This window comes from Brugia malayi (genome assembly GCF_000002995.4).
Source record: "Brugia malayi strain FR3 genome assembly, contig: Bm_v4_Chr4_scaffold_001, whole genome shotgun sequence".
In the NCBI taxonomy this organism is placed as follows: Eukaryota; Metazoa; Nematoda; class Chromadorea; order Rhabditida; family Onchocercidae; genus Brugia; species Brugia malayi.
Genome location: NW_025062478.1, coordinates 9,906,006 through 9,932,819, shown reverse-complemented (window position 1 = coordinate 9,932,819; position 26,814 = coordinate 9,906,006). Strand labels below are relative to the sequence as shown.

General features: G+C 30.3%; 3 protein-coding genes across 5 annotated transcripts in view; 1 reads left to right on the top strand and 2 right to left on the bottom strand.

Annotated features, from left to right (window-relative positions):
• Positions 1-346: 346 nt before the first annotated feature.
• Bma-mcm-10 (uncharacterized protein) lies at positions 347-6,577 on the bottom strand (the record flags this gene model as incomplete). Its single annotated transcript, XM_043082292.1, has 18 exons — positions 347-460; positions 761-910; positions 1,251-1,367; positions 1,683-1,849; positions 2,169-2,262; positions 2,424-2,540; positions 3,030-3,125; positions 3,391-3,523; positions 3,664-3,866; positions 4,071-4,141; positions 4,349-4,475; positions 4,625-4,732; positions 4,932-5,016; positions 5,303-5,448; positions 5,635-5,716; positions 5,830-5,980; positions 6,213-6,335; positions 6,520-6,577. 18 exons carry the CDS (start codon positions 6,575-6,577, stop codon positions 347-349), a joined length of 2,142 nt encoding a protein of 713 aa, XP_042938226.1.
• A 2,849-nt stretch (positions 6,578-9,426) lies between these two features.
• Positions 9,427-9,917, bottom strand: Bm10668 (Kunitz/Bovine pancreatic trypsin inhibitor domain containing protein; the record flags this gene model as incomplete). Its single annotated transcript, XM_001894848.1, has 3 exons — positions 9,427-9,435; positions 9,546-9,700; positions 9,836-9,917. 3 exons carry the CDS (start codon positions 9,915-9,917, stop codon positions 9,427-9,429), a joined length of 246 nt encoding a protein of 81 aa, XP_001894883.1.
• Positions 9,918-10,380: 463 nt separating this feature from the next.
• The window catches only part of Bm14 (Uncharacterized protein), a gene marked incomplete at both ends in the record, with an annotated part of 30,208 nt that continues 13,774 nt past the window's right edge, over positions 10,381-26,814 (top strand). Inside the window, 9 exons of one of the 3 annotated variants that reach the window (XM_043082289.1) lie at positions 10,381-10,482; positions 11,019-11,957; positions 13,505-14,443; positions 15,991-16,263; positions 16,372-16,515; positions 18,479-19,417; positions 20,965-21,943; positions 24,707-24,957; positions 25,066-25,209. In XM_043082289.1, the coding sequence (XP_042938223.1) occupies positions 10,381-10,482; positions 11,019-11,957; positions 13,505-14,443; positions 15,991-16,263; positions 16,372-16,515; positions 18,479-19,417; positions 20,965-21,943; positions 24,707-24,957; positions 25,066-25,209 (4,710 nt within the window). Of the gene's footprint in view, positions 10,483-11,018; positions 11,967-13,504; positions 14,444-15,990; positions 16,264-16,371; positions 16,516-18,478; positions 19,427-20,964; positions 21,944-24,706; positions 24,958-25,065; positions 25,210-26,814 lie in introns of those variants that run through there. The other 2 variants (XM_043082290.1, XM_043082291.1) reach the window with 2 other exon arrangements.

Below are 26,814 nucleotides of genomic sequence, written 5' to 3'. Positions count from 1 at the left end.
GCAATTGCTTTTCAATTTTTGTAGCTTCACCATCCTAAATTAAAGAAATGTACCAAATGCTTTTTCATATATAGTTAAAATCACAATTCATTGTTAACAAAATTTACAACATTTGCAAAATAATTATGTACCACCATTAAACTCTGTAACAGATGAAATATTTTTTCACTTCAAAAATTTTCACTAATTCTCGATAAGAAAGAACAACTGGTAATAAAAGAATGCATAAACATTTCGATTGATCTCATAGATCAGATAGTTTGTTACAATGCTCAAATAATTAGTTTCATTTACTCATCTGATGAAAAGTCAAATAGTGAGAAAATCAACAAATTCACTAACTAAATTAGCAATTAACATATTTCCGTTCTTCGCCACGTAAAAGTAAATTTTCTTGTGCTAATTTTACTCTTCGTTCATCCTTCATTGCTACCCGTTGAAAATCATTGCAACCACATTGCTAGAAATAATTTATTACATTGTCATTGATACGTGAACTTGTTGTATGTTTAAAATATGATAGAAATTAAAAATTTTGTTTACCCGCTACTTAAAACTTAACTTATTTTGTGAGAAAAGAAATTAAGAGTGCTGAGAAAAATTTTTCACTTGAAAAAAATTTGCAACTTAAAATATAACAAATGTCACTTTCTCATTTCTGTTAAATGTTATGATGGAGTAATTTCATCTAACAAACTTAACCTTTGCATTTATCAGTACTAAATTGCATCCCAAACTGTTTGAAATTAAAAAGACTAACCGTGCACGGAACTGTAGGCAATCGTTCATATGAAACTGTACGCCTATGACATTGTTTACAGCGGAAGAATCGTTTGTTGGCTTTGCATTGTTTCACAGTATGATTTAATTGCTTGCATAATTCACTTTGTTTATGTGACGTATAATTGCACTGCAAAACATGATTACTAGGTAAGTTACTTCTTACTAACATAATAAAACACAAAGAAACATCCATTAAACAAAAAAAAAAAAGAAACCGGAATAATCAAAAAGCATAAAAATAAAAAAAGAAATAAGGTAAAGTAAACCAAAAGAAAAAACAACTATCAAAACAGAACTACAAATAGGTATCAAAAAAAAAAAAATCTTTGTCATAACGAATTACATTTTTTCTCTCAATATCTCATTGTAATCAGAAAAAATTTGAAGTTTTGGATTTTTTTTTTTTTTTTTGGTATGAAAACTCAAAACATCATAAGAATATTTGAAAGTTAAAATGTTATATATACCTGAGTGCACTTAACTACATTACAATCTTTAATTTCCATGGTATTGGTAAGATAATTTTCAAATCTTTCTTTTTGTTCCATGGCATTAAAGTAACGCGCTTCACGAACAGAATCTTCCTAGAAAGATTGCAAGTATTTTAGATGAAAGTAATTATCTTTAGAAGAAATGGAAGATTTTGAATTTAAAACTGAACAACAATTGAAATAATCAAATAAGTCGTGTCATCATATATTATTATCTTTTTATAAATTTTAACTGCTGCATAATAGAGCTTCCCGGTTTCTAAAATCATACTGTGATGTATTGAAAATTAAAATAAATCTTATTAATACAAAATATAAATAGTGATGATACAAAGATTGAATTCTAACAGAAATTCAATTCGTCTAGCATAATCATAATAACATAATTGCAACAAACAGTGAGCTTACCCGACGGAGATCACTCTCGTGATTGCTTCTTTTCTCCAACAATTTCAAAATTTCATCATCAGTAAAAACAGTTTTCTTTGAGAATTCTCTGATTTTTGAATTGTCATCACAATTCACATCAATTCCGGATTTCATTTTTAGCTCACCTCCTTTATGCTCTGGAGAAACTGAAAAACTTCCTATGAAATTCAATTAACTAAAGTGTAACATCAACTTTTATAAATTCATCACAATGTTTTCGTATTACAACTAAAGTAGATATTCTAAGACCAAATTCGTTTGCGTAGTGATTTCAATTCAATTAAATTCAAAAAAAGTAAATGAAAATGAATATATAAGAAAACGGCATTTGATAGAAATGAGCAAATTTATTCAAATACAATTTGTTTTTGTATAAGATCTATGTTATAGTGAAAATACATAAAGAAGGGTTAAAAAAAAAAAAAAGAAAAGAAAAGGGGAAAAGAAAAAACCAGAATGACTTACAGAACAAACGTCTTTTTTTAGGTCTACCGTTAACTGAATTTGGATCAGCTTTTTCTAGACCACCTATTTTCTTTATTGTTGCAATAGCTTTCCGCTGCAAACAATTACAATATACTTTGAGTTTTTTAAATGAATTAAACGTAATAGCTTAATAGGTAAAAGTATGGACTTTATTCGAGCTCAGTTATCGTTGTTATGGTACCATACTAAATATATTAACGATATTGGCATAAGTACTGTTGAAAATTCACTAACCTTAGCATTTTCTGAAGCGTCTAATTTGCTGATTTTTCTAGGACTAATCAATAAAACAGATCCAGAGTTTAAGCCTTTGCCAAGGATTGGCGAATGCATTGAATTTTTGCTCTCATCCTGAATAATAAAGCATAATATATCGCTTTAGTATTACTTAGAAAACACTTGCACCAAGCAAGTGCAAACAGACTGACAAGTAGAATTTTTTTTTTTTAGCAAGAAAACACTGATAAGCAGAATTTTTTAAATCGCAATAGTTTAAAAATAATTTTTCTCTAAAATATTATTATCGCTACTAAATAATGTTTTTCTCCAGAAAAACTTAAACCTACTATTAATGTTAGAGAAAGAACTGCTTTATGCAAAAATTTTAGATTCCTAATTTTTTGACTCAGCAATTGAGATGAAAAGAAAGTCTATATTATTAGCTCAGTAAATATTTGAAAAACCTGCATTTTCTAACTATTCTAGGATGTTCACAGAAAATTGTCTAATGCAGAACTGCAATCTGAACTAATTTAATACCTACTAAAAGTTTTGTAAGCCATTCTTCAAAATTTTGAACCAAAATCCAAAAGAAAAAAAAAAAAATTGCGAATCAGAAACCTGCTTCTGTAGAAATTCTTTCAGTGATTCGTCACTCCTTTCTCCTGATACTTTTCCATGCGGTTGTGATGCACTTTTTGATCCAAAAATTGCAACCTATAAAAAATCATGAAAATTCTACACAGAGGATAAATTGACATATAAACAGGACAAATAAGATTTCAACCGAAATTTGTTTGTATGTTAAACCAAATAGTGTAATGATCTCGTGCTGCTTTTGTGTCATTCATATCAGTTGATATTATCATCTCTCATTGCTTCAAGCATGGAATAACTAAGCAGTTAGAATGAGTTAACAGTGAATGTTTTTTTTTTTTTAATTAATTAAATGCACTAGGTAACAATTAACAAAGGAGCTTACTTCTTTCGCAATTAAAGCATCCAATTTCATCTTTTCACATTCCTTTAAACTTTTCGATCTCATAAAACAACTAGTAATTTGTTGTTTGAAATTCTTTCTGCTTTCATTTATCGACAAAGTATTTGTTGAAACTCTGGAAGTTCTAGACTTTTTACGAGGTATTGCTGTTTTCTATCTGTACAAAGATTACAATCTTATAAAAGTAGAGAACATAAAATTACTACTTGTTTTTGTTAGGTTAATATCTCGACATATATTTCAAGCTAATCTTACCTTCTTGGCATTGTAATTATGCCACTCGAAAGTGAATTTGATTCCTGCAATGGTAATTTTCGATTGGGATTTGATAATACGGATGCAAATGAGCCACGATTTGCTGTGAATTTTTGAGCTGCTCGTTGAACATGATAAATGCAACGTTCACACTGTGATAAGTTTACCACATTTTGACACAATCCACCATCATTTTTGATTGCCTATTGAAAGAGTAAACGGTATAACTTTCGTTATTAAATTTAAATTTAATAAAATAATTGTAAAGAATATTAATACTTCATTCACTCACCATAATTATTACTCACTTTAGTGCACCAATATCATAGACAATAATTATTATGTTTTCTAATCATTATTTTCTAATTAATTAAAGGAGTATTATTTCTAATATGTTTGAAACAAACCTTGCAGCGACCAAAATCAGGGCAAAATCCCAATTCTAAAACCTGTGCACATTTCGTTAATTTCACTGTTACTAAAAAAAATAAAAATTGAACAAAGGAAAACGAAAATGAAAAAGAAAATAAAAAATTGAATATAACATCGAATAACTTAGAGTGAAAAGCTTAACAGCAGAGATATCAGTTTGATAAACCGCTACAAGCATGCACGAAGCCTAAAGAAAAGATTTTTTTGCATTAATATCATAAAAAAGAACTGAAAAGAAGAAAATTTATTTCACTTTGTTTATCATCGCCGTCAGCAAAAGATGGTGTTACAAGCGCAATAACACTACCAAGCTGCAGTTTCCAAAATTTTTTGACACAATCACCGAATACGAGAATTTTAACATTTGTATCTAAAGAATTCTGAAAAGGCCAAAATTTCATTCTTATTTTTAGCAAAATTTATTTTGTGCACTTAATAACCCACAACAAATTGTTATTTTTTAAAGGAGAAAGAGATGATAAACAATCAAAACACTGAATTTACAAATCAGTTTTTAAAAATAAAGTACCGTTAAGTCGGAAGTATTCCAGATCATATATTCATTTCCGTTTGCGCTTTTACGACAACCTGTTTTTTCTACAATAACTGCCAAGGAAATCCATTTATTGTCTAACTGCTACAAAGTAAGCACTTCATTACTTATTACAATCTTTAATTCGTATTAGTCCTAAATTTTGTATTTGTTACAATCTTAATATTACAATCTTTAACCTTATCGACAATTATATTAACATCTATGATTAGCTATTCGCCTATCACTTATCATGCTAGCAATGAAGAGATTTAAAAAAAGTCAACTGAGATAAAATTCGTACAAAGCTGGATTTCAGCTGGCTTAAGCGGATTTTCTTCAAACCGTCGCAATATGATTCAAAAGCTGCTGATGAAAGAGTTGGGTTCCTGCAGTAACAAGATATACCATGATTTATATTACTGATATTCAATTGAGATTAATTTTTGATTATGTGTAAATGAAAAAGATCTTCCTTATACCGTTAAAAAAAGATTTTCTTTATACCGAAAAAAGATCTTTATACGAAAAATACAAAAAGATGTTATATCTTCTCTTTTCCGAAATTTAACTTGCACCACATAAAAACATTTATTTCTTTCAAAAGCGATATAATACGATTACAAATATAAAAAAAAAAAAAAAAAAAAACCAGTTTCAAAATAAACTAAATACCTGATGCGAATACCAAAAAATTGATCATAAACTTTCAACGCATCTTTCGATGATGACTCGACAGCTCTTGTTATTTGCTGAGCTTTTCCTTGAAGTGCATGACGATTTTCTTGAACACTAAGTTTTTGTCTTGTCGTAGATTCCACCTCAAAAAAACTGTTATAAAAATCTAGTTTTAAAATCATTCCAAAAAAAAAACACTATCTTGCTACTATAAACAAAAAGTGTAGAAAAAACTAACTAATAAATAAATAAACGAACAAATAAGTACAATGGTAAAAAGGAACAAAAATTGAACTATGAATACACTGCATTTCAATTTAAAGACTGACTCGATATGCAGAATTTGACTGATTTCGTTTCGCTTCTTTCAACTGCCGTTTGATGTTTCGACCAGCCTCGCTGAGATGGATTCTAAAATGAGATTAAAAAAATAAAATGAGCACATTAAATGAAACAAATAAAACTACTCGTTAACTTTTAATTAAGTTCAAGACCAATATAAAGAATTTGTCTGATTCACTCACACGTTATCATTTCTACTTCGTTCGTCTTCACTCGAGCTTGTACCATCACAATGTAACAAACTGCTTCTATTATCAGTTTTCTTCTTCTGGTCATAGCTATTAGTATTATCTTTAGAATATCCAAAATCTATTGGGATGAGAGATCGAATTGCTAAAATTGAATTACAAAAAATTCTTTCCAGCATTTCTTACAAACATGAAAGTTGCCAAGGGTATTATTTGTTTAATATATGATTATAGCTTGTAACAATAATACATTTCAGTTACACTTTTTCTTTCATAAATTGCAAGTTAATAAGCTTACAAAGAAATATAAGAATAAGTGAGCAATCCATATAAAACAATACATTACTTTTCAATTATTGCTTAAATTTTACACTTACGTTTTTTATCTGCGTTAATTGCATTTGGCACAGTTAAATTAGCCGCGTCTTCCTTTTCTTGTTTGGCATTGACCTTCTCAATCTCTCTATCATTTTCATCATTGATATTTAATAAACTTTGTTCTTAAAATTACAACAGAATTATACATTAACTATGACATATACTATGAAAAAATTAATGTAAAAAATAACTTATAGAAAAAATGCTTATTTATTGATGGAAAAATACAAAACAAATAGATTCATTCAGTGCTGACCAATGTTTGCATTGACCATTGGATTGATAATAATAAAATAGAATAAATACCTTCAATTTGTTCCTCATCATCGAATAAATTCAATAATTCACCAAGTGCTTCATTCATTACCTGTTAATTTCTTCGACTCGACTACTCACTTCAGCAAAACTTCTAAAAAGATGCTAAATTCTTAATATGACTTATTGATGATCATTAGCCATTTTCTGTGATATAAATATATTACACTAATTATTTTGGAACATACAAAGTTAATTTTTAGCTATTTTTTTGGTGGCTATTTCATGAGAATTAACCTTAATAATGAAACTTTACTAGTAATGAAGTAAAAAAAAAAATGTGACCAAAAACTACCATCCAAACACTCGCATTATGTGACATCTGTCTTTTAATCAATGACATATTCAAACTATCCTTTTACGCGCTAATCAGTTCTTCGTCACGAGACCTACACGTGAGTGATAATCTTTGCAAACTATAAATTCCTCACTACCGTAATCCCTTAAAATACAGTATTCGACCGTAATGCGTTTTGTGCTTTTATTTAATGCACTTATGAGATAAAAATTACTGTATTACATAAGTGTATTATAAAGTTAGCATAGTTATTGCACTTTTTAAATCATTTCTAATGAAGCTCTCCAAAATTAATTAATTTTATCATTTTTTATATTTATTTAATCAGAAATATTTTATGACTTGGTGTTATAGCAAACAATGCGATTAAAGAAATAATTGTTTTAATTTCTTTCTTTCCCTTTTCATTTTTAATAATTAAATAATTAAAGAAATGAAAAAAAAATTAAAATATAGCAAAAAAGAAAAACGAAATATGATGATTAATAATAGGAAATGAAATGGATCGTAGTTGTCGCGATTTATAATTTCGCGAAAACTTCTATCTAAAAACAATCCCATAATATCATAAATTATCTCTACATAAATCTAGTTTCTTAAGATTTTTCACATGTGGTTTTCATCTTAGATACGTTCAATTCTCACATATGTAAAACAATCTTACAGTATCTTAAATTATCTCTCCTTAAATTTAGTTTTTTAAGATTTATTACACATGTAATCTCACATCATAAATTCTCAATTCTCATAAGATTTCCAATTCATCACACATATGATTTTTATCTTAGACACGCCGATTACCACTCATATAAAATTCAATCTTAAAAAATTACATGAATTATTGTCTCTAAGGTCGACTACTACTCGGTTAACCAATTTCAATTCCTCCGGTCTTCTTTTATAAATTTCTTCCCTTTTTATTGTTCGGTTTTTCGGATAATAAAGGTTTATTAATCTGTATTGCAACTATTCGAGTATCAACCAGACAACCTTTCACGACAAAAATTATAAAATACCTAAAGGTCGCTGGTTCGATCCCGACTCATGGCACCAATAATTTTTGTCGTACATGTGTAATAAATCTTAAAAAACCAGACTTAAGGAGAGATAAGTTAAGATACTCTGTAAGATTGTTTTACATATGTGAGAATTGAACGTATCTAAGATGAAAATCACATGTGAAAAATCTTAAGAAATTAGATTTATGTAGAGATAATTTATGATATTATGGGATTGTTTTTAAATAGAAGTTTTCGCGAAATTATAAGTAGTATGATACTGTACTCCAGGAGATGAGATATGGGACACTGTATCATCGTTACAGTTTCCTTGTAGAGTTAGCACAGTTATTCCACTTTCGAAATCGTTTCTAATGAAGCTTCCCAAAATAAATTCATTTTATCACTTTTCATATTTGTCAAAATAGAAATATTGTATGGCTTAATGTTATTAACATATAATTAAAGGAATTAAAAAAAATTAAATATAACAAATTTGAATGAATAGATTTTCCTCTTTTTTTTTTTTGACTTATCATATTTTAAATAATTCTGTATTAAACAAAACAAGCTTTCTATTATTTTTTAAAAGACTTTTTGAATTTTAGGTTAAAAAAATTTACCCAGTACTTGTATAAAATTAGAAGATTTTACGTATGTTACGTGAACTTATGTGCATGTATTTGTATGTCAATGATGATATTCGATAGTAATGTATCATTACATCCAATATGATTCATTTGTTGTGTCAAACATTCTCTGACAGAATATTAAATAAACCTTTTATTGATTATTAACAATTACTTAAAATATATTAAGTAAAGCAAATTGGCATAATAATCGCGTAACATAAACAAAATAAATCGTTACATACGATTACAAACATTAACCTTTTATCATTAATGCATAGTGTACTTAATTAAACTTTCTATTATACTGTAATTTTGATATGTTTAGAACTACCAAACATTTCCTTCCAAGTGATCTTTGATAATTATCATTTTTAGATCTCTTTAAATTGCTCAATAAATATTCTTCAATTTCAATAGATTAATTAAAACCTATAAGTAGTATAAATCATAGACATAGAAACGTACATACAAGAAGATAACATCTTAATGACCTAATCGTTTAGATTCATTTTTTCCTTTTTTCTTAGAGGATAATTGTATTGATTGAATGTATTATATCTTTGAAGATTAAATTATGGTAATAATTGTAAAATAGCTATTGAATTTATCATTTCTCAAAAATATTTTGCTTGTTTTACTTATTTTCTTATTTGGATTGTGAATGAAAGTTATAAACATTTTAACCAAATTTCTGAAAGAAAATATTTTTGAACAATTAAGCTAATTACTCAAAAGTATTTCTTAAAAACTATCGATACAATAACAAATGGTAGACGGGGGAAAAAAACAAAGATATTCGCATCGATAATCTCCTGATAATTTGTTCTTTCATATATAAATAACAAACAAAATGGTAATGTCAAAGGTTAATAGAATATATGACGTTGATCTGAAGTGATTGATTTAGAGATGAATATGTTCACGTGAAATGGATCAATAAAACAATCAGTTCTATGATAAAATCGACGTTTTATACACCCTGAAATTAATTATGAATAATTCATGAGTATTTTATTTTCATTTATTTTGCAAAAAATTTGATCAAAAGAATTAATGTTTCATTTTTATTAAAATAAAAATAATACTTACAGCGCATGTTAATTCACAATGCCTTTTAGTATCAAATCGATTTTGACTACCACCACATCCTCGATAGAAGTAAAGTTTACAACGTTTATCACGATTACTGTAGAAATACTGTAAATTTGTTCGAGGAGGTGATTCATCTTCTCGACATGTTCGACCTAAAATTTATTTTCTAGTTATATATAATAAAAATTTGAATAAATATTTACTAGAAATAGAATTTAATTTATTATTGTAAAAAGGAAAAAAGTTGTTATTGATTAAAATAAATAATAATATTATAAAATAACAACCTTCACTAGGCTTTAGAAGACAAATACTTCGATCAGAAGTGCTTTTTTGAGCGTATTCCAACGATTCGAATGGATCTTTCATTTCTCCAATATCAATTTGAACCTCATTATTTTCCGCTTCAGGTGAAGCTACATTATTTATTGCATTGTAAAGTGCTATAAACGTTACTAACTTTATACAAACCAATTAGAAAATAGAAAATCTTAGCATTAATTATAATACATTTGTATATAAGATTGTAGATTTGTGTTTTGAAATAAATTATCTAAAATTAATTACATCATTAGATTATTTAATTAATTTGTGATTAATTCTTTATCTCAAGTAGTCAGCTATCTTTTTCTCAAAAAAAAAAAAAGAACCTTGTGTGCGAAATGCTTATAAATAATAAAAGATGCAGCGATGTAATTTTCCATTCTTGCTAATATTCCCAAAAATTTGAAAATGTGGAAAAATTGAAGCGAAATATAATAAGATTACAAAAAATGTCACAACTGCTTTGCATAAATTATTTATAACAATAAAATACAGAAACTGAAAAGAAATGATTCAGTATAAAGGATTAAGCAGTAGTGCTATTATCATTTTATTATACATTATTATATATTCTATTATTATTGCTATACATACGTTATTATACGTAGACGTAAGTTATCAATACACGTAGTTTGCCACCCCCATCTGAATGAGAAGTTATACATGCGATTATCGAACAATATCTAACAGAATTGATCGGTTGGCCTCTGTCACACTCTCCTACAATTTTCATTCAGTAGTTTTATTTCATTCATTTCGACAGAAGACGACAGAAGATTACCTCTTTTCAAACTTTTGAGTTATGACAGGGATTTTGGAATTAGATGATAAATTTATTAATAAACTAATATATTTAGAAAAGCATTTACTTGAAGAAATATCTCCTTTGCGCATTTGTCAAATAGCAGCGACATTATTCTTTAGAAGCAACCGTCAATAAATTTGAATGTTTTTCAGAATTGGCAACAAACTATTCTCATTAACATGCATTTCATCTATTTATTCTTCTTTGTCTTCCAATTGAGCAATATTCGAAACACAGTAAGTCCACATAAAGTTAAAAAAAAAAACAACATAACACCACAATACCATCGGCATTTAAATTTTTCACAGTGATTTTTCATTGATAATTTCATATCATTTAAGGTAGCGCAAACGGAACAAACAGAACCGTTGGATTTATCAATATCAAAAGTGAAAGAGGAAGGAAATAAATCGCAAGGCTTATCAGTGAAAAGAGTGAGTGATGAACGAATTAAACCGCGACGACTTGTTCCAATCGAAACACTGATGGAAGTAATTGAACCAGAAAAAGAAAGCACAGGAAAGAAACGGCGTTGTGATATATGTCAAAAGGAAATAACACATATGAAAAAACATGTGATGACTCATACCGGTGAAAAGCCGTATAGTTGTCCAGTATGCAAGAGAAATTTCACTCAATCCTGCCATATAAAAAATCATATGATGACTCATACTGGTGAAAAGCCGTATAGTTGTTCGATATGCAAAAAGAATTTTATTCAGTCCAGCAGTATGAAAGCACATATGGTGGTTCATACCGGTGAGAAGCCGTACAGTTGTTCCATATGCAAAAAGAATTTCGCTGATCTCTGTAATATGAAAAGGCATAAGAAGACTCATACCGGTGAAAAGCCGTATAGTTGTTCAGTATGCAAGAGAAATTTCACTCAATCCTGCCATATAAAAAATCATATGATGACTCATACTGGTGAAAAACCTCATAGTTGTCCACTATGCAAGAGAAATTTCACTCAGTTCGGGGATATGAAAAAACATGTGATGATTCATACTGGTGAAAAGCCGTACAGTTGTTCGATATGCAAAAAGAATTTTATTCAGTCCAGCAGTATGAAATCACATATGATGATTCATACCAGTGAAAAGCCGCACAGTTGTTCGATATGCAAAAGGAATTTCGGTGATCTCCGTAATATGAAAAGACATATGACGACGACTCATGCTGGTGAAAAGCCGTACAGTTGTTCGATATGCAAAAAGAATTTCACTCGGTCTGACAGTATGAAATCACATATGATGATTCATACGGGTGAAAGCCGTATAGTTGTTTGATATGTAGAAAAGGTTTCATACATAAACACCATTTGCAGTCTCACATGGCAACTCATGAAATGAATAGACCTGTCTACCACTATACTGTATGCAGTAAAGATTTTCAGGCTAAATCCGGCTTGAAATCGCACATGAAGAATCATTAAATTTCGCGTACTTTAAACAAATGAAATGCTCTCTGCTATTTCTATTTTATTATTTACATTCTCTGTTGTTAGCTATTTCTTTTGTTTGATCTTATATGCACATTTATGTCGTTTTTCGTCCCTGTTTTTTGTTCTTGCAGCGTTTTTCTTTACAAGTAACAAGTAATCTACACAAGTAATCTTGCATGCTGTGTACGAAGAACTTGCGAATAAATATCGCTATTTTTAAATTACTTATGAAATGGAATTGCTCATATGTATTCCTCTCTCGATTATTGCATAAATAAAATGAAAATCAATTTTTGGGAAAGAAAAGAATCTTCTTAAACACAACATATCATTTCATAAAGTTGTTTGGTTATGCGGTTTACAACAGAGCGTCAAACTTATATCAGCGAGTGACTAAATATTTAATCGGCTATTAATAAAGTATTACAGTTAAAAATCAACAAGAAATTTTCAGAAAACATATACAATATCTGTCTAATTATTCGTGCTGATCGAATTATTTTTAGAACCATTAGCTTTCACTTTGAACCATTAGCTTTCACTTTAAAGTTGAAACCATTTAGCATTTATAAATCAACATTACCAATTATAAGAGATGCAGCAATGTAATTTTCCATTCTTTCCAATATTCCCAAAAATTTGAAAATGTGGAAAAATTGAAGCGAAATATAATAAGATTACAAAAAGTGTCATAACTGCTTTGCATAAATTATTTATAACAATAAAATACAGAAGCTGAAAAGAAATGATTCAGTATAGAGGATTAAGCAGTAGTGCTATTATCATTTTATTATACATTATTATATATTCTATTATTATTGCTATACATACGTTATTATACGTAGACGTAAGTTATCAATACACGTAGTTTGCCACCCCCATCTGAATGAGAAGTTATACATGCGATTATCGAACAATATCTAACAGAATTGATCGGTTGGCCTCTGTCATACTCTCCTACAATTATCATTCAGTAGTTTTATTTCATTCATTTCGACAGAAGACGACAGAAGATTACCCCTTTTCAAACTTTTGAGTTATGACAGGGATTTTGGAATTAGATGATAAATTTATTAATAAACTAATATATTTAGAAAAGCATTTACTTGAAGAAATATCTCCTTTGCGCATTTGTCAAATAGCAGCGACATTATTCTTTAGAAGCAACCGTCAATAAATTTGAATGTTTTTCAGAATTGGCAACAAACTATTCTCATTAACATGCATTTCATCTATTTATTCTTCTTTGTCTTCCAATTGAGCAATATTCGAAACACAGTAAGTCCACATAAAGTTAAAAAAAAAAACAACATAACACCACAATACCATCGGCATTTAAATTTTTCACAGTGATTTTTCATTGATAATTTCATATCATTTAAGGTAGCGCAAACGGAACAAACAGAACCGTTGGATTTATCAATATCAAAAGTGAAAGAGGAAGGAAATAAATCGCAAGGCTTATCAGTGAAAAGAGTGAGTGATGAACGAATTAAACCGCGACGACTTGTTCCAATCGAAACACTGACGGAAGTAATTGAACCAGAAAAAGAAAGCACAGGAAAGAAACGGCGTTGTGATATATGTCAAAAGGAAATAACACATATGAAAAATCATATGATGACTCATACTGCTGAAAAGCCGTATAGTTGTCCACTATGCAAGAGAAATTTCACTCAGTTCGGGAATATGAAAAAACATGTGATGATTCATACTGGTGAAAAGCCGTACAGTTGTTCGATATGCAAAAAGAATTTTATTCAGTCCAGCAGTATGATAGCACATATGGTGGTTCATACCGGTGAGAAGCCGTACAGTTGTTCCATATGCAAAAAGAATTTCGGTGATCTCTGTAATATGAAAAGGCATAAGAAGACTCATACTGGTGAAAAGCCGTATAGTTGTCCAGTATGCAAGAGAAATTTCACTCAATCCTGCCATATAAAAAATCATATGATGACTCATACTGGTGAAAAATCTCATAGTTGTCCAGTATGCAAGAGAAATTTCACTCAGTTCGGGGATATGAAAAAACATGTGATGATTCATACTGGTGAAAAGCCGTACAGTTGTTCAATATGCAAAAAGAATTTCAGTCGGTCCAACAGTATGAAAGCACATATGGTGATTCATACCGGTGAAAAGCCTTACTGTTGTTCGATATGCAAAAGGAATTTCGGTGATCTCCGTAATATGAAAAGACATATGACGACGACTCATGCTGGTGAAAAGCCGTACAGTTGTTCGATATGCAAAAAGAATTTCACTCGGTCTGACAGTATGAAATCACATATGATGATTCATACGGGTGAAAGCCGTATAGTTGTTTGATATGTAGAAAAGGTTTCATACATAAACACCATTTGCAGTCTCACATGGCAACTCATGAAATGAATAGACCTGTCTACCACTATACTGTATGCAGTAAAGATTTTCAGGCTAAATCCGGCTTGAAATCGCACATGAAGAATCATTAAATTTCGCGTACTTTAAACAAATGAAATGCTCTCTGCTATTTCTATTTTATTATTTACATTCTCTGTTGTTAGCTATTTCTTTTGTTTGATCTTATATGCACATTTATGTCGTTTTTCGTCCCTGTTTTTTGTTCTTGCAGCGTTTTTCTTTACAAGTAACAAGTAATCTACACAAGTAATCTTGCATGCTGTGTACGAAGAACTTGCGAATAAATATCGCTATTTTTAAATTACTTATGAAATGGAATTGCTCATATGTATTCCTCTCTCGATTATTGCATAAATAAAATGAAAATCAATTTTTGGGAAAGAAAAGAATCTTCTTAAACACAACATATCATTTCATAAAGTTGTTTGGTTATGCGGTTTACAACAGAGCGTCAAACTTATATCAGCGAGTGACTAAATATTTAATCGGCTATTAATAAAGTATTACAGTTAAAAATCAACAAGAAATTTTCAGAAAACATATACAATATCTGTCTAATTATTCGTGCTGATCGAATTATTTTTAGAACCATTAGCTTTCACTTTGAACCATTAGCTTTCACTTTAAAGTTGAAACCATTTAGCATTTATAAATCAACATTACCAATTATAAGAGATGCAGCAATGTAATTTTCCATTCTTTCCAATATTCCCAAAAATTTGAAAATGTGGAAAAATTGAAGCGAAATATAATAAGATTACAAAAAGTGTCATAACTGCTTTGCATAAATTATTTATAACAATAAAATACAGAAGCTGAAAAGAAATGATTCAGTATAGAGGATTAAGCAGTAGTGCTATTATCATTTTATTATACATTATTATATATTCTATTATTATTGCTATACATACGTTATTATACGTAGACGTAAGTTATCAATACACGTAGTTTGCCACCCCCATCTGAATGAGAAGTTATACATGCGATTATCGAACAATATCTAACAGAATTGATCGGTTGGCCTCTGTCATACTCTCCTACAATTATCATTCAGTAGTTTTATTTCATTCATTTCGACAGAAGACGACAGAAGATTACCCCTTTTCAAACTTTTGAGTTATGACAGGGATTTTGGAATTAGATGATAAATTTATTAATAAACTAATATATTTAGAAAAGCATTTACTTGAAGAAATATCTCCTTTGCGCATTTGTCAAATAGCAGCGACATTATTCTTTAGAAGCAACCGTCAATAAATTTGAATGTTTTTCAGAATTGGCAACAAACTATTCTCATTAACATGCATTTCATCTATTTATTCTTCTTTGTCTTCCAATTGAGCAATATTCGAAACACAGTAAGTCCACATAAAGTTAAAAAAAAAAACAACATAACACCACAATACCATCGGCATTTAAATTTTTCACAGTGATTTTTCATTGATAATTTCATATCATTTAAGGTAGCGCAAACGGAACAAACAGAACCGTTGGATTTATCAATATCAAAAGTGAAAGAGGAAGGAAATAAATCGCAAGGCTTATCAGTGAAAAGAGTGAGTGATGAACGAATTAAACCGCGACGACTTGTTCCAATCGAAACACTGATGGAAGTAATTGAACCAGAAAAAGAAAGCACAGGAAAGAAACGGCGTTGTGATATATGTCAAAAGGAAATAACACATATGAAAAAACATGTGATGACTCATACCGGTGAAAAGCCGTATAGTTGTCCAGTATGCAAGAGAAATTTCACTCAATCCTGCCATATAAAAAATCATATGATGACTCATACTGGTGAAAAGCCGTATAGTTGTTCGATATGCAAAAAGAATTTTATTCAGTCCAGCAGTATGAAAGCACATATGGTGGTTCATACCGGTGAGAAGCCGTACAGTTGTTCCATATGCAAAAAGAATTTCGCTGATCTCTGTAATATGAAAAGGCATAAGAAGACTCATACTGGTGAAAAGCCGTATAGTTGTTCAGTATGCAAGAGAAATTTCACTCAATCCTGCCATATAAAAAATCATATGATGACTCATACTGGTGAAAAATCTCATAGTTGTCCACTATGCAAGAGAAATTTCACTCAGTTCGGGGATATGAAAAAACATGTGATGATTCATACTGGTGAAAAGCCGTACAGTTGTTCGATATGCAAAAAGAATTTCAGTTCAGTCCAACAGTATGAAATCACATATGATGATTCATACCAGGTGAAAAGCCTTACTGTTGTTCGATATGCAAAAGGAATTTCGGTGATCTCCGTAATATGAAAAGACATATGACGACGACTCATGCTGGTGAAAAGCCGTACAGTTGTTCGATATGCAAAAAGAATTTCACTCGGTCTGACAGTATGAAATCACATATGATGATTCATACGGGTGAAAGCCGTATAGTTGTTTGATATGTAGAAAAGGTTTCATACATAAACACCATTTGCAGTCTCACATGGCAACTCATGAAATGAATAGACCTGTCTACCACTATACTGTATGCAGTAAAGATTTTCAGGCTAAATCCGGCTTGAAATCGCACATGAAGAATCATTAAATTTCGCGTACTTTAAACAAATGAAATGCTCTCTGCTATTTCTATTTTATTATTTACATTCTCTGTTGTTAGCTATTTCTTTTGTTTGATCTTATATGCACATTTATGTCGTTTTTCGTCCCTGTTTTTTGTTCTTGCAGCGTTTTTCTTTACAAGTAACAAGTAATCTACACAAGTAATCTTGCATGCTGTGTACGAAGAACTTGCGAATAAATATCGCTATTTTTAAATTACTTATGAAATGGAATTGCTCATATGTATTCCTCTCTCGATTATTGCATAAATAAAATGAAAATCAATTTTTGGGAAAGAAAAGAATCTTCTTAAACACAACATATCATTTCATAAAGTTGTTTGGTTATGCGGTTTACAACAGAGCGTCAAACTTATATCAGCGAGTGACTAAATATTTAATCGGCTATTAATAAAGTATTACAGTTAAAAATCAACAAGAAATTTTCAGAAAACATATACAATATCTGTCTAATTATTCGTGCTGATCGAATTATTTTTAGAACCATTAGCTTTCACTTTGAACCATTAGCTTTCACTTTAAAGTTGAAACCATTTAGCATTTATAAATCAACATTACCAATTATAAGAGATGCAGCAATGTAATTTTCCATTCTTTCCAATATTCCCAAAAATTTGAAAATGTGGAAAAATTGAAGCGAAATATAATAAGATTACAAAAAGTGTCATAACTGCTTTGCATAAATTATTTATAACAATAAAATACAGAAGCTGAAAAGAAATGATTCAGTATAGAGGATTAAGCAGTAGTGCTATTATCATTTTATTATACATTATTATATATTCTATTATTATTGCTATACATACGTTATTATACGTAGACGTAAGTTATCAATACACGTAGTTTGCCACCCCCATCTGAATGAGAAGTTATACATGCGATTATCGAACAATATCTAACAGAATTGATCGGTTGGCCTCTGTCATACTCTCCTACAATTATCATTCAGTAGTTTTATTTCATTCATTTCGACAGAAGACGACAGAAGATTACCCCTTTTCAAACTTTTGAGTTATGACAGGGATTTTGGAATTAGATGATAAATTTATTAATAAACTAATATATTTAGAAAAGCATTTACTTGAAGAAATATCTCCTTTGCGCATTTGTCAAATAGCAGCGACATTATTCTTTAGAAGCAACCGTCAATAAATTTGAATGTTTTTCAGAATTGGCAACAAACTATTCTCATTAACATGCATTTCATCTATTTATTCTTCTTTGTCTTCCAATTGAGCAATATTCGAAACACAGTAAGTCCACATAAAGTTAAAAAAAAAAACAACATAACACCACAATACCATCGGCATTTAAATTTTTCACAGTGATTTTTCATTGATAATTTCATATCATTTAAGGTAGCGCAAACGGAACAAACAGAACCGTTGGATTTATCAATATCAAAAGTGAAAGAGGAAGGAAATAAATCGCAAGGCTTATCAGTGAAAAGAGTGAGTGATGAACGAATTAAACCGCGACGACTTGTTCCAATCGAAACACTGATGGAAGTAATTGAACCAGAAAAAGAAAGCACAGGAAAGAAACGGCGTTGTGATATATGTCAAAAGGAAATAACACATATGAAAAAACATGTGATGACTCATACCGGTGAAAAGCCGTATAGTTGTCCAGTATGCAAGAGAAATTTCACTCAATCCTGCCATATAAAAAATCATATGATGACTCATACTGGTGAAAAGCCGTATAGTTGTTCGATATGCAAAAAGAATTTTATTCAGTCCAGCAGTATGAAAGCACATATGGTGGTTCATACCGGTGAGAAGCCGTACAGTTGTTCCATATGCAAAAAGAATTTCGCTGATCTCTGTAATATGAAAAGGCATAAGAAGACTCATACCGGTGAAAAGCCGTATAGTTGTTCAGTATGCAAGAGAAATTTCACTCAATCCTGCCATATAAAAAATCATATGATGACTCATACTGGTGAAAAACCTCATAGTTGTCCACTATGCAAGAGAAATTTCACTCAGTTCGGGGATATGAAAAAACATGTGATGATTCATACTGGTGAAAAGCCGTACAGTTGTTCGATATGCAAAAAGAATTTTATTCAGTCCAGCAGTATGAAATCACATATGATGATTCATACCAGTGAAAAGCCGCACAGTTGTTCGATATGCAAAAGGAATTTCGGTGATCTCCGTAATATGAAAAGACATATGACGACGACTCATGCTGGTGAAAAGCCGTACAGTTGTTCGATATGCAAAAAGAATTTCACTCGGTCTGACAGTATGAAATCACATATGATGATTCATACGGGTGAAAGCCGTATAGTTGTTTGATATGTAGAAAAGGTTTCATACATAAACACCATTTGCAGTCTCACATGGCAACTCATGAAATGAATAGACCTGTCTACCACTATACTGTATGCAGTAAAGATTTTCAGGCTAAATCCGGCTTGAAATCGCACATGAAGAATCATTAAATTTCGCGTACTTTAAACAAATGAAATGCTCTCTGCTATTTCTATTTTATTATTTACATTCTCTGTTGTTAGCTATTTCTTTTGTTTGATCTTATATGCACATTTATGTCGTTTTTCGTCCCTGTTTTTTGTTCTTGCAGCGTTTTTCTTTACAAGTAACAAGTAATCTACACAAGTAATCTTGCATGCTGTGTACGAAGAACTTGCGAATAAATATCGCTATTTTTAAATTACTTATGAAATGGAATTGCTCATATGTATTCCTCTCTCGATTATTGCATAAATAAAATGAAAATCAATTTTTGGGAAAGAAAAGAATCTTCTTAAACACAACATATCATTTCATAAAGTTGTTTGGTTATGCGGTTTACAACAGAGCGTCAAACTTATATCAGCGAGTGACTAAATATTTAATCGGCTATTAATAAAGTATTACAGTTAAAAATCAACAAGAAATTTTCAGAAAACATATACAATATCTGTCTAATTATTCGTGCTGATCGAATTATTTTTAGAACCATTAGCTTTCACTTTGAACCATTAGCTTTCACTTTAAAGTTGAAACCATTTAGCATTTATAAATCAACATTACCAATTATAAGAGATGCAGCAATGTAATTTTCCATTCTTTCCAATATTCCCAAAAATTTGAAAATGTGGAAAAATTGAAGCGAAATATAATAAGATTACAAAAAGTGTCATAACTGCTTTGCATAAATTATTTATAACAATAAAATACAGAAGCTGAAAAGAAATGATTCAGTATAGAGGATTAAGCAGTAGTGCTATTATCATTTTATTATACATTATTATATATTCTATTATTATTGCTATACATACGTTATTATACGTAGACGTAAGTTATCAATACACGTAGTTTGCCACCCCCATCTGAATGAGAAGTTATACATGCGATTATCGAACAATATCTAACAGAATTGATCGGTTGGCCTCTGTCATACTCTCCTACAATTATCATTCAGTAGTTTTATTTCATTCATTTCGACAGAAGACGACAGAAGATTACCCCTTTTCAAACTTTTGAGTTATGACAGGGATTTTGGAATTAGATGATAAATTTATTAATAAACTAATATATTTAGAAAAGCATTTACTTGAAGAAATATCTCCTTTGCGCATTTGTCAAATAGCAGCGACATTATTCTTTAGAAGCAACCGTCAATAAATTTGAATGTTTTTCAGAATTGGCAACAAACTATTCTCATTAACATGCATTTCATCTATTTATTCTTCTTTGTCTTCCAATTGAGCAATATTCGAAACACAGTAAGTCCACATAAAGTTAAAAAAAAAAACAACATAACACCACAATACCATCGGCATTTAAATTTTTCACAGTGATTTTTCATTGATAATTTCATATCATTTAAGGTAGCGCAAACGGAACAAACAGAACCGTTGGATTTATCAATATCAAAAGTGAAAGAGGAAGGAAATAAATCGCAAGGCTTATCAGTGAAAAGAGTGAGTGATGAACGAATTAAACCGCGACGACTTGTTCCAATCGAAACACTGACGGAAGTAATTGAACCAGAAAAAGAAAGCACAGGAAAGAAACGGCGTTGTGATATATGTCAAAAGGAAATAACACATATGAAAAATCATATGATGACTCATACTGCTGAAAAGCCGTATAGTTGTCCACTATGCAAGAGAAATTTCACTCAGTTCGGGAATATGAAAAAACATGTGATGATTCATACTGGTGAAAAGCCGTACAGTTGTTCGATATGCAAAAAGAATTTTATTCAGTCCAGCAGTATGATAGCACATATGGTGGTTCATACCGGTGAGAAGCCGTACAGTTGTTCCATATGCAAAAAGAATTTCGGTGATCTCTGTAATATGAAAAGGCATAAGAAGACTCATACTGGTGAAAAGCCGTATAGTTGTCCAGTATGCAAGAGAAATTTCACTCAATCCTGCCATATAAAAAATCATATGATGACTCATACTGGTGAAAAATCTCATAGTTGTCCAGTATGCAAGAGAAATTTCACTCAGTTCGGGGATATGAAAAAACATGTGATGATTCATACTGGTGAAAAGCCGTACAGTTGTTCAATATGCAAAAAGAATTTCAGTCGGTCCAACAGTATGAAAGCACATATGGTGATTCATACCGGTGAAAAGCCTTACTGTTGTTCGATATGCAAAAAGAATTTCAGTCGATCCGACAGTATGAAAGCACATATGGTGATTCATACCGGTGAAAAGCCGTATAGTTGTTCGATATGCGGAAAAAGTTACCCCCAAAAACGCAGTTTGCAGACTCACATGGTAATTCATGACATGAATAGACCTGTCTACCAGTGTACTGTATGCAGTAAAGATTTTCAGACTAAATCCGGTTTGAAATCGCACATGAAGAATCATTAAAACTTGCCCAATTTAAACAAAATAAATGCCCTCTGCTATTTCTGTTTTGATTTTTTATATTCTCTGTATCGATTTCATTTACAAGTAATCTTGCATGCTGTGTACGAAGAACTTGCGAATAAATATCGCTATTGTTATATTACTAATGAATGTAGTTGATCATATGTATTCCTCCCTTGATTATTATATAAATGAAATAGAAATAAATTTCTGGGGAAGAAAAGAATCTTCTTAATCATTTCATAAAGCTATATAATTATGCGATCTACAGCAGAGCGTCAAATTTATATCAGTGAATGACTAAATATTTGATCGGTAATCAACAATGTATTACAGATGAAAATCAGCAAGAGATTTGAGGATGCATATACAAAAGCATATCTAACTATTTGTACTGACTGAAATATTTTTAAAACCATTAACTGTCACTTTGATCATTTATGTTAACACCTGTCTCAAAAGTTACTTTTTTCCTCACCGTCTTAATTGTACCTGTTAAGAAATCACAACGTGACATATATTTCATTTCTTCCATCAATTCCATAAAGGAAGTTATTGATTAAAAAGACTTCCCATGAAAATGTAGAGGAGATGACTTAAATGCTTTATTAACCATATTATTACTTTAACTAAAATTAATACCACTTCTTCACTGAATATTAATTAATAATGATATTTTTACAATTAACTTAATCTTGCCATGACATTATTAATGCACCTAATAATTACACAGTATTAATGAATTTAATTAGTGATATAGGCTAAGGTAAAAAATATGTAGTCAATAAGAATGACAGAATTTTCTCGCGAAGTAACAGCAAACACTTCAAATCAAATTTTGAACTGAGCTACAGTTGCAGACGGAGATGTCTCTGGCGAAAGCGATATAATTCAGAATATTGCACAATTTGACTGTTTCAAAGTAGATACGACAATTCAACTGAAACATAAAAATATCACATACGTATGGAAAGCTTTATTGGTTGCATGTGGCTAGCATGTTTACCTTAAAAAAAAGAAATGTACTTAAAGTGAGCTGATGACTTTTACTAGGGCTTCCTCGTTCAAGGGAAATAATTGCAATTCCCGATTAAAAGAATTTCCATCCCCAACAATTGTACTAACAAATACAGAAATGTCAAAACAGGTTTAAAGTTCTAAAAGTTAAAATTGGAAGGAGTAGGAATGGAAGAATGAGGGATCAATCCCTAAACCTAAAATACATTTAAAGTATTATTAAGCTGAACATAGCAAGAAAATTTGGAAGAAATATAAAGTCAATAAATAATCCGACAGTTTGATTTACTGATTTAAAAAAACAAAAATATTACAGAAGAAGAGAAACTGAACAAACGATTTAGCAAATAAAAGAATCCACCAAAGCACATAATTTCCATTCCAAATAACTACATTAAAAAATACAAAAATGTGCTAACTGTTATGCGTTCTAAAAGGATAAGCGTACCCTAATCTTGTTGAAAAAGCAAGATGACCAGTCACTGTCATCTTGCTTTTTCAACAGCATAGTATAGAGAATTCTTATTTCCTACAGGCTATCTCTCGGGAATTTCGTCTCTCTGAAATTCCTCTCGGAAATTCAACATCATGGAAGAGTGAAATATTTTCTGTATTTATTGCTTTCTATTCACAATTGCATGGATTTTAGAATTTCAGTTGAAAAAGGTATTTCATTCACATTCTTTTTTATATCCTTATTTATAAAATTTTTCATAAAAATTAATGGAACGTTCCTTTCAAGCAATCTAAATCATTTGGTTCTTGTTTTTTCATATTTGAATAAGTAATGCATTTTTCCTATTCTCGAAAAAAAAAAGAAAAAAAAAATAGTTCTATACATGGTCTTCTTTATTAGAGATTTTCTTATAGTTAAACATCTAATAATTTCCTACGGGATGTAAAAATGGGAATTAAAAAGACTGTGTAAAGGAAAATCGGATTACAGCGATTGGAAGTGATAGATATCAAATCAGAAAATTTTGTATGGTAATCAAAAAAGTTGAAAATTCAGCTGGTTAATGAGTTAGCATTTTGTTTATTTGCGGAGTATTTTAAATTATACTTTTCATATATTATTGATTTTAAATTCAGCGTTTTACTTTATTTCTAAAATTTGTGAACATTCTTTTTTTTCAATACTATTGCAGATTTGTCATCGGTGCACAGTATTTTATCTACTCCGGATTTGTGGATCAATTATATGATATACCGACCAATGGATTTGTCTCTTAGCTCCTTACGAAATAAATCTTCACTCAATATAATTTGTGCGATAAAATATTTGAATGTAAAATATTTGCATCACAATTTTTGTTTTTATTTCTACTCTTTGGAAAATTATGTTCTACTTATGTACGTTCTCTTAAACTAGTTGAGTAATCAATCTTTCCATATTCTCCGATGTAAATCAAGATTTTCTATTATACTAGATCAGTATTTGATGAGTTTTTTTTTGCGAAGTATTTAAAAGCATATTTCGGTTATCGTTATATCCAGTAAATATTATTAAGCAAATGTCAGGAGTTTCCTCTCTCATCAATTGGTTTTAGAAATATAAAGTTGCCAGAAGTTGACATCAATTAGTGGACGAATACTGAATATATTTTCTATTTCCATTGTGTTTCTTATCCTATTATAGTTCAGATGAACAACTGAAGTTACTTAGAATTAATTCTGAATAACCATCTAGATTATAAACCTTCTAATTAACAAACAGAACCGTTGGATTTATCAATATCAAAAGTGAAAGAGGAAGGAAATAAATCGCAAGGCTTATCAGTGAAAAGAGTGAGTGATGAACGAATTAAACCGCGACGACTTGTTCCAATCGAAACACTGATGGAAGTAATTGAACCAGAAAAAGAAAGCACAGGAAAGAAACGGCGTTGTGATATATGTCAAAAGGAAATAACACATATGAAAAAACATGTGATGACTCATACCGGTGAAAAGCCGTATAGTTGTCCAGTATGCAAGAGAAATTTCACTCAATCCTGCCATATAAAAAATCATATGATGACTCATACTGGTGAAAAGCCGTATAGTTGTTCGATATGCAAAAAGAATTTTATTCAGTCCAGCAGTATGAAAGCACATATGGTGGTTCATACCGGTGAGAAGCCGTACAGTTGTTCCATATGCAAAAAGAATTTCGCTGATCTCTGTAATATGAAAAGGCATAAGAAGACTCATACCGGTGAAAAGCCGTATAGTTGTTCAGTATGCAAGAGAAATTTCACTCAATCCTGCCATATAAAAAATCATATGATGACTCATACTGGTGAAAAACCTCATAGTTGTCCACTATGCAAGAGAAATTTCACTCAGTTCGGGGATATGAAAAAACATGTGATGATTCATACTGGTGAAAAGCCGTACAGTTGTTCGATATGCAAAAAGAATTTTATTCAGTCCAGCAGTATGAAATCACATATGATGATTCATACCAGTGAAAAGCCGCACAGTTGTTCGATATGCAAAAGGAATTTCGGTGATCTCCGTAATATGAAAAGACATATGACGACGACTCATGCTGGTGAAAAGCCGTACAGTTGTTCGATATGCAAAAAGAATTTCACTCGGTCTGACAGTATGAAATCACATATGATGATTCATACGGGTGAAAGCCGTATAGTTGTTTGATATGTAGAAAAGGTTTCATACATAAACACCATTTGCAGTCTCACATGGCAACTCATGAAATGAATAGACCTGTCTACCACTATACTGTATGCAGTAAAGATTTTCAGGCTAAATCCGGCTTGAAATCGCACATGAAGAATCATTAAATTTCGCGTACTTTAAACAAATGAAATGCTCTCTGCTATTTCTATTTTATTATTTACATTCTCTGTTGTTAGCTATTTCTTTTGTTTGATCTTATATGCACATTTATGTCGTTTTTCGTCCCTGTTTTTTGTTCTTGCAGCGTTTTTCTTTACAAGTAACAAGTAATCTACACAAGTAATCTTGCATGCTGTGTACGAAGAACTTGCGAATAAATATCGCTATTTTTAAATTACTTATGAAATGGAATTGCTCATATGTATTCCTCTCTCGATTATTGCATAAATAAAATGAAAATCAATTTTTGGGAAAGAAAAGAATCTTCTTAAACACAACATATCATTTCATAAAGTTGTTTGGTTATGCGGTTTACAACAGAGCGTCAAACTTATATCAGCGAGTGACTAAATATTTAATCGGCTATTAATAAAGTATTACAGTTAAAAATCAACAAGAAATTTTCAGAAAACATATACAATATCTGTCTAATTATTCGTGCTGATCGAATTATTTTTAGAACCATTAGCTTTCACTTTGAACCATTAGCTTTCACTTTAAAGTTGAAACCATTTAGCATTTATAAATCAACATTACCAATTATAAGAGATGCAGCAATGTAATTTTCCATTCTTTCCAATATTCCCAAAAATTTGAAAATGTGGAAAAATTGAAGCGAAATATAATAAGATTACAAAAAGTGTCATAACTGCTTTGCATAAATTATTTATAACAATAAAATACAGAAGCTGAAAAGAAATGATTCAGTATAGAGGATTAAGCAGTAGTGCTATTATCATTTTATTATACATTATTATATATTCTATTATTATTGCTATACATACGTTATTATACGTAGACGTAAGTTATCAATACACGTAGTTTGCCACCCCCATCTGAATGAGAAGTTATACATGCGATTATCGAACAATATCTAACAGAATTGATCGGTTGGCCTCTGTCATACTCTCCTACAATTATCATTCAGTAGTTTTATTTCATTCATTTCGACAGAAGACGACAGAAGATTACCCCTTTTCA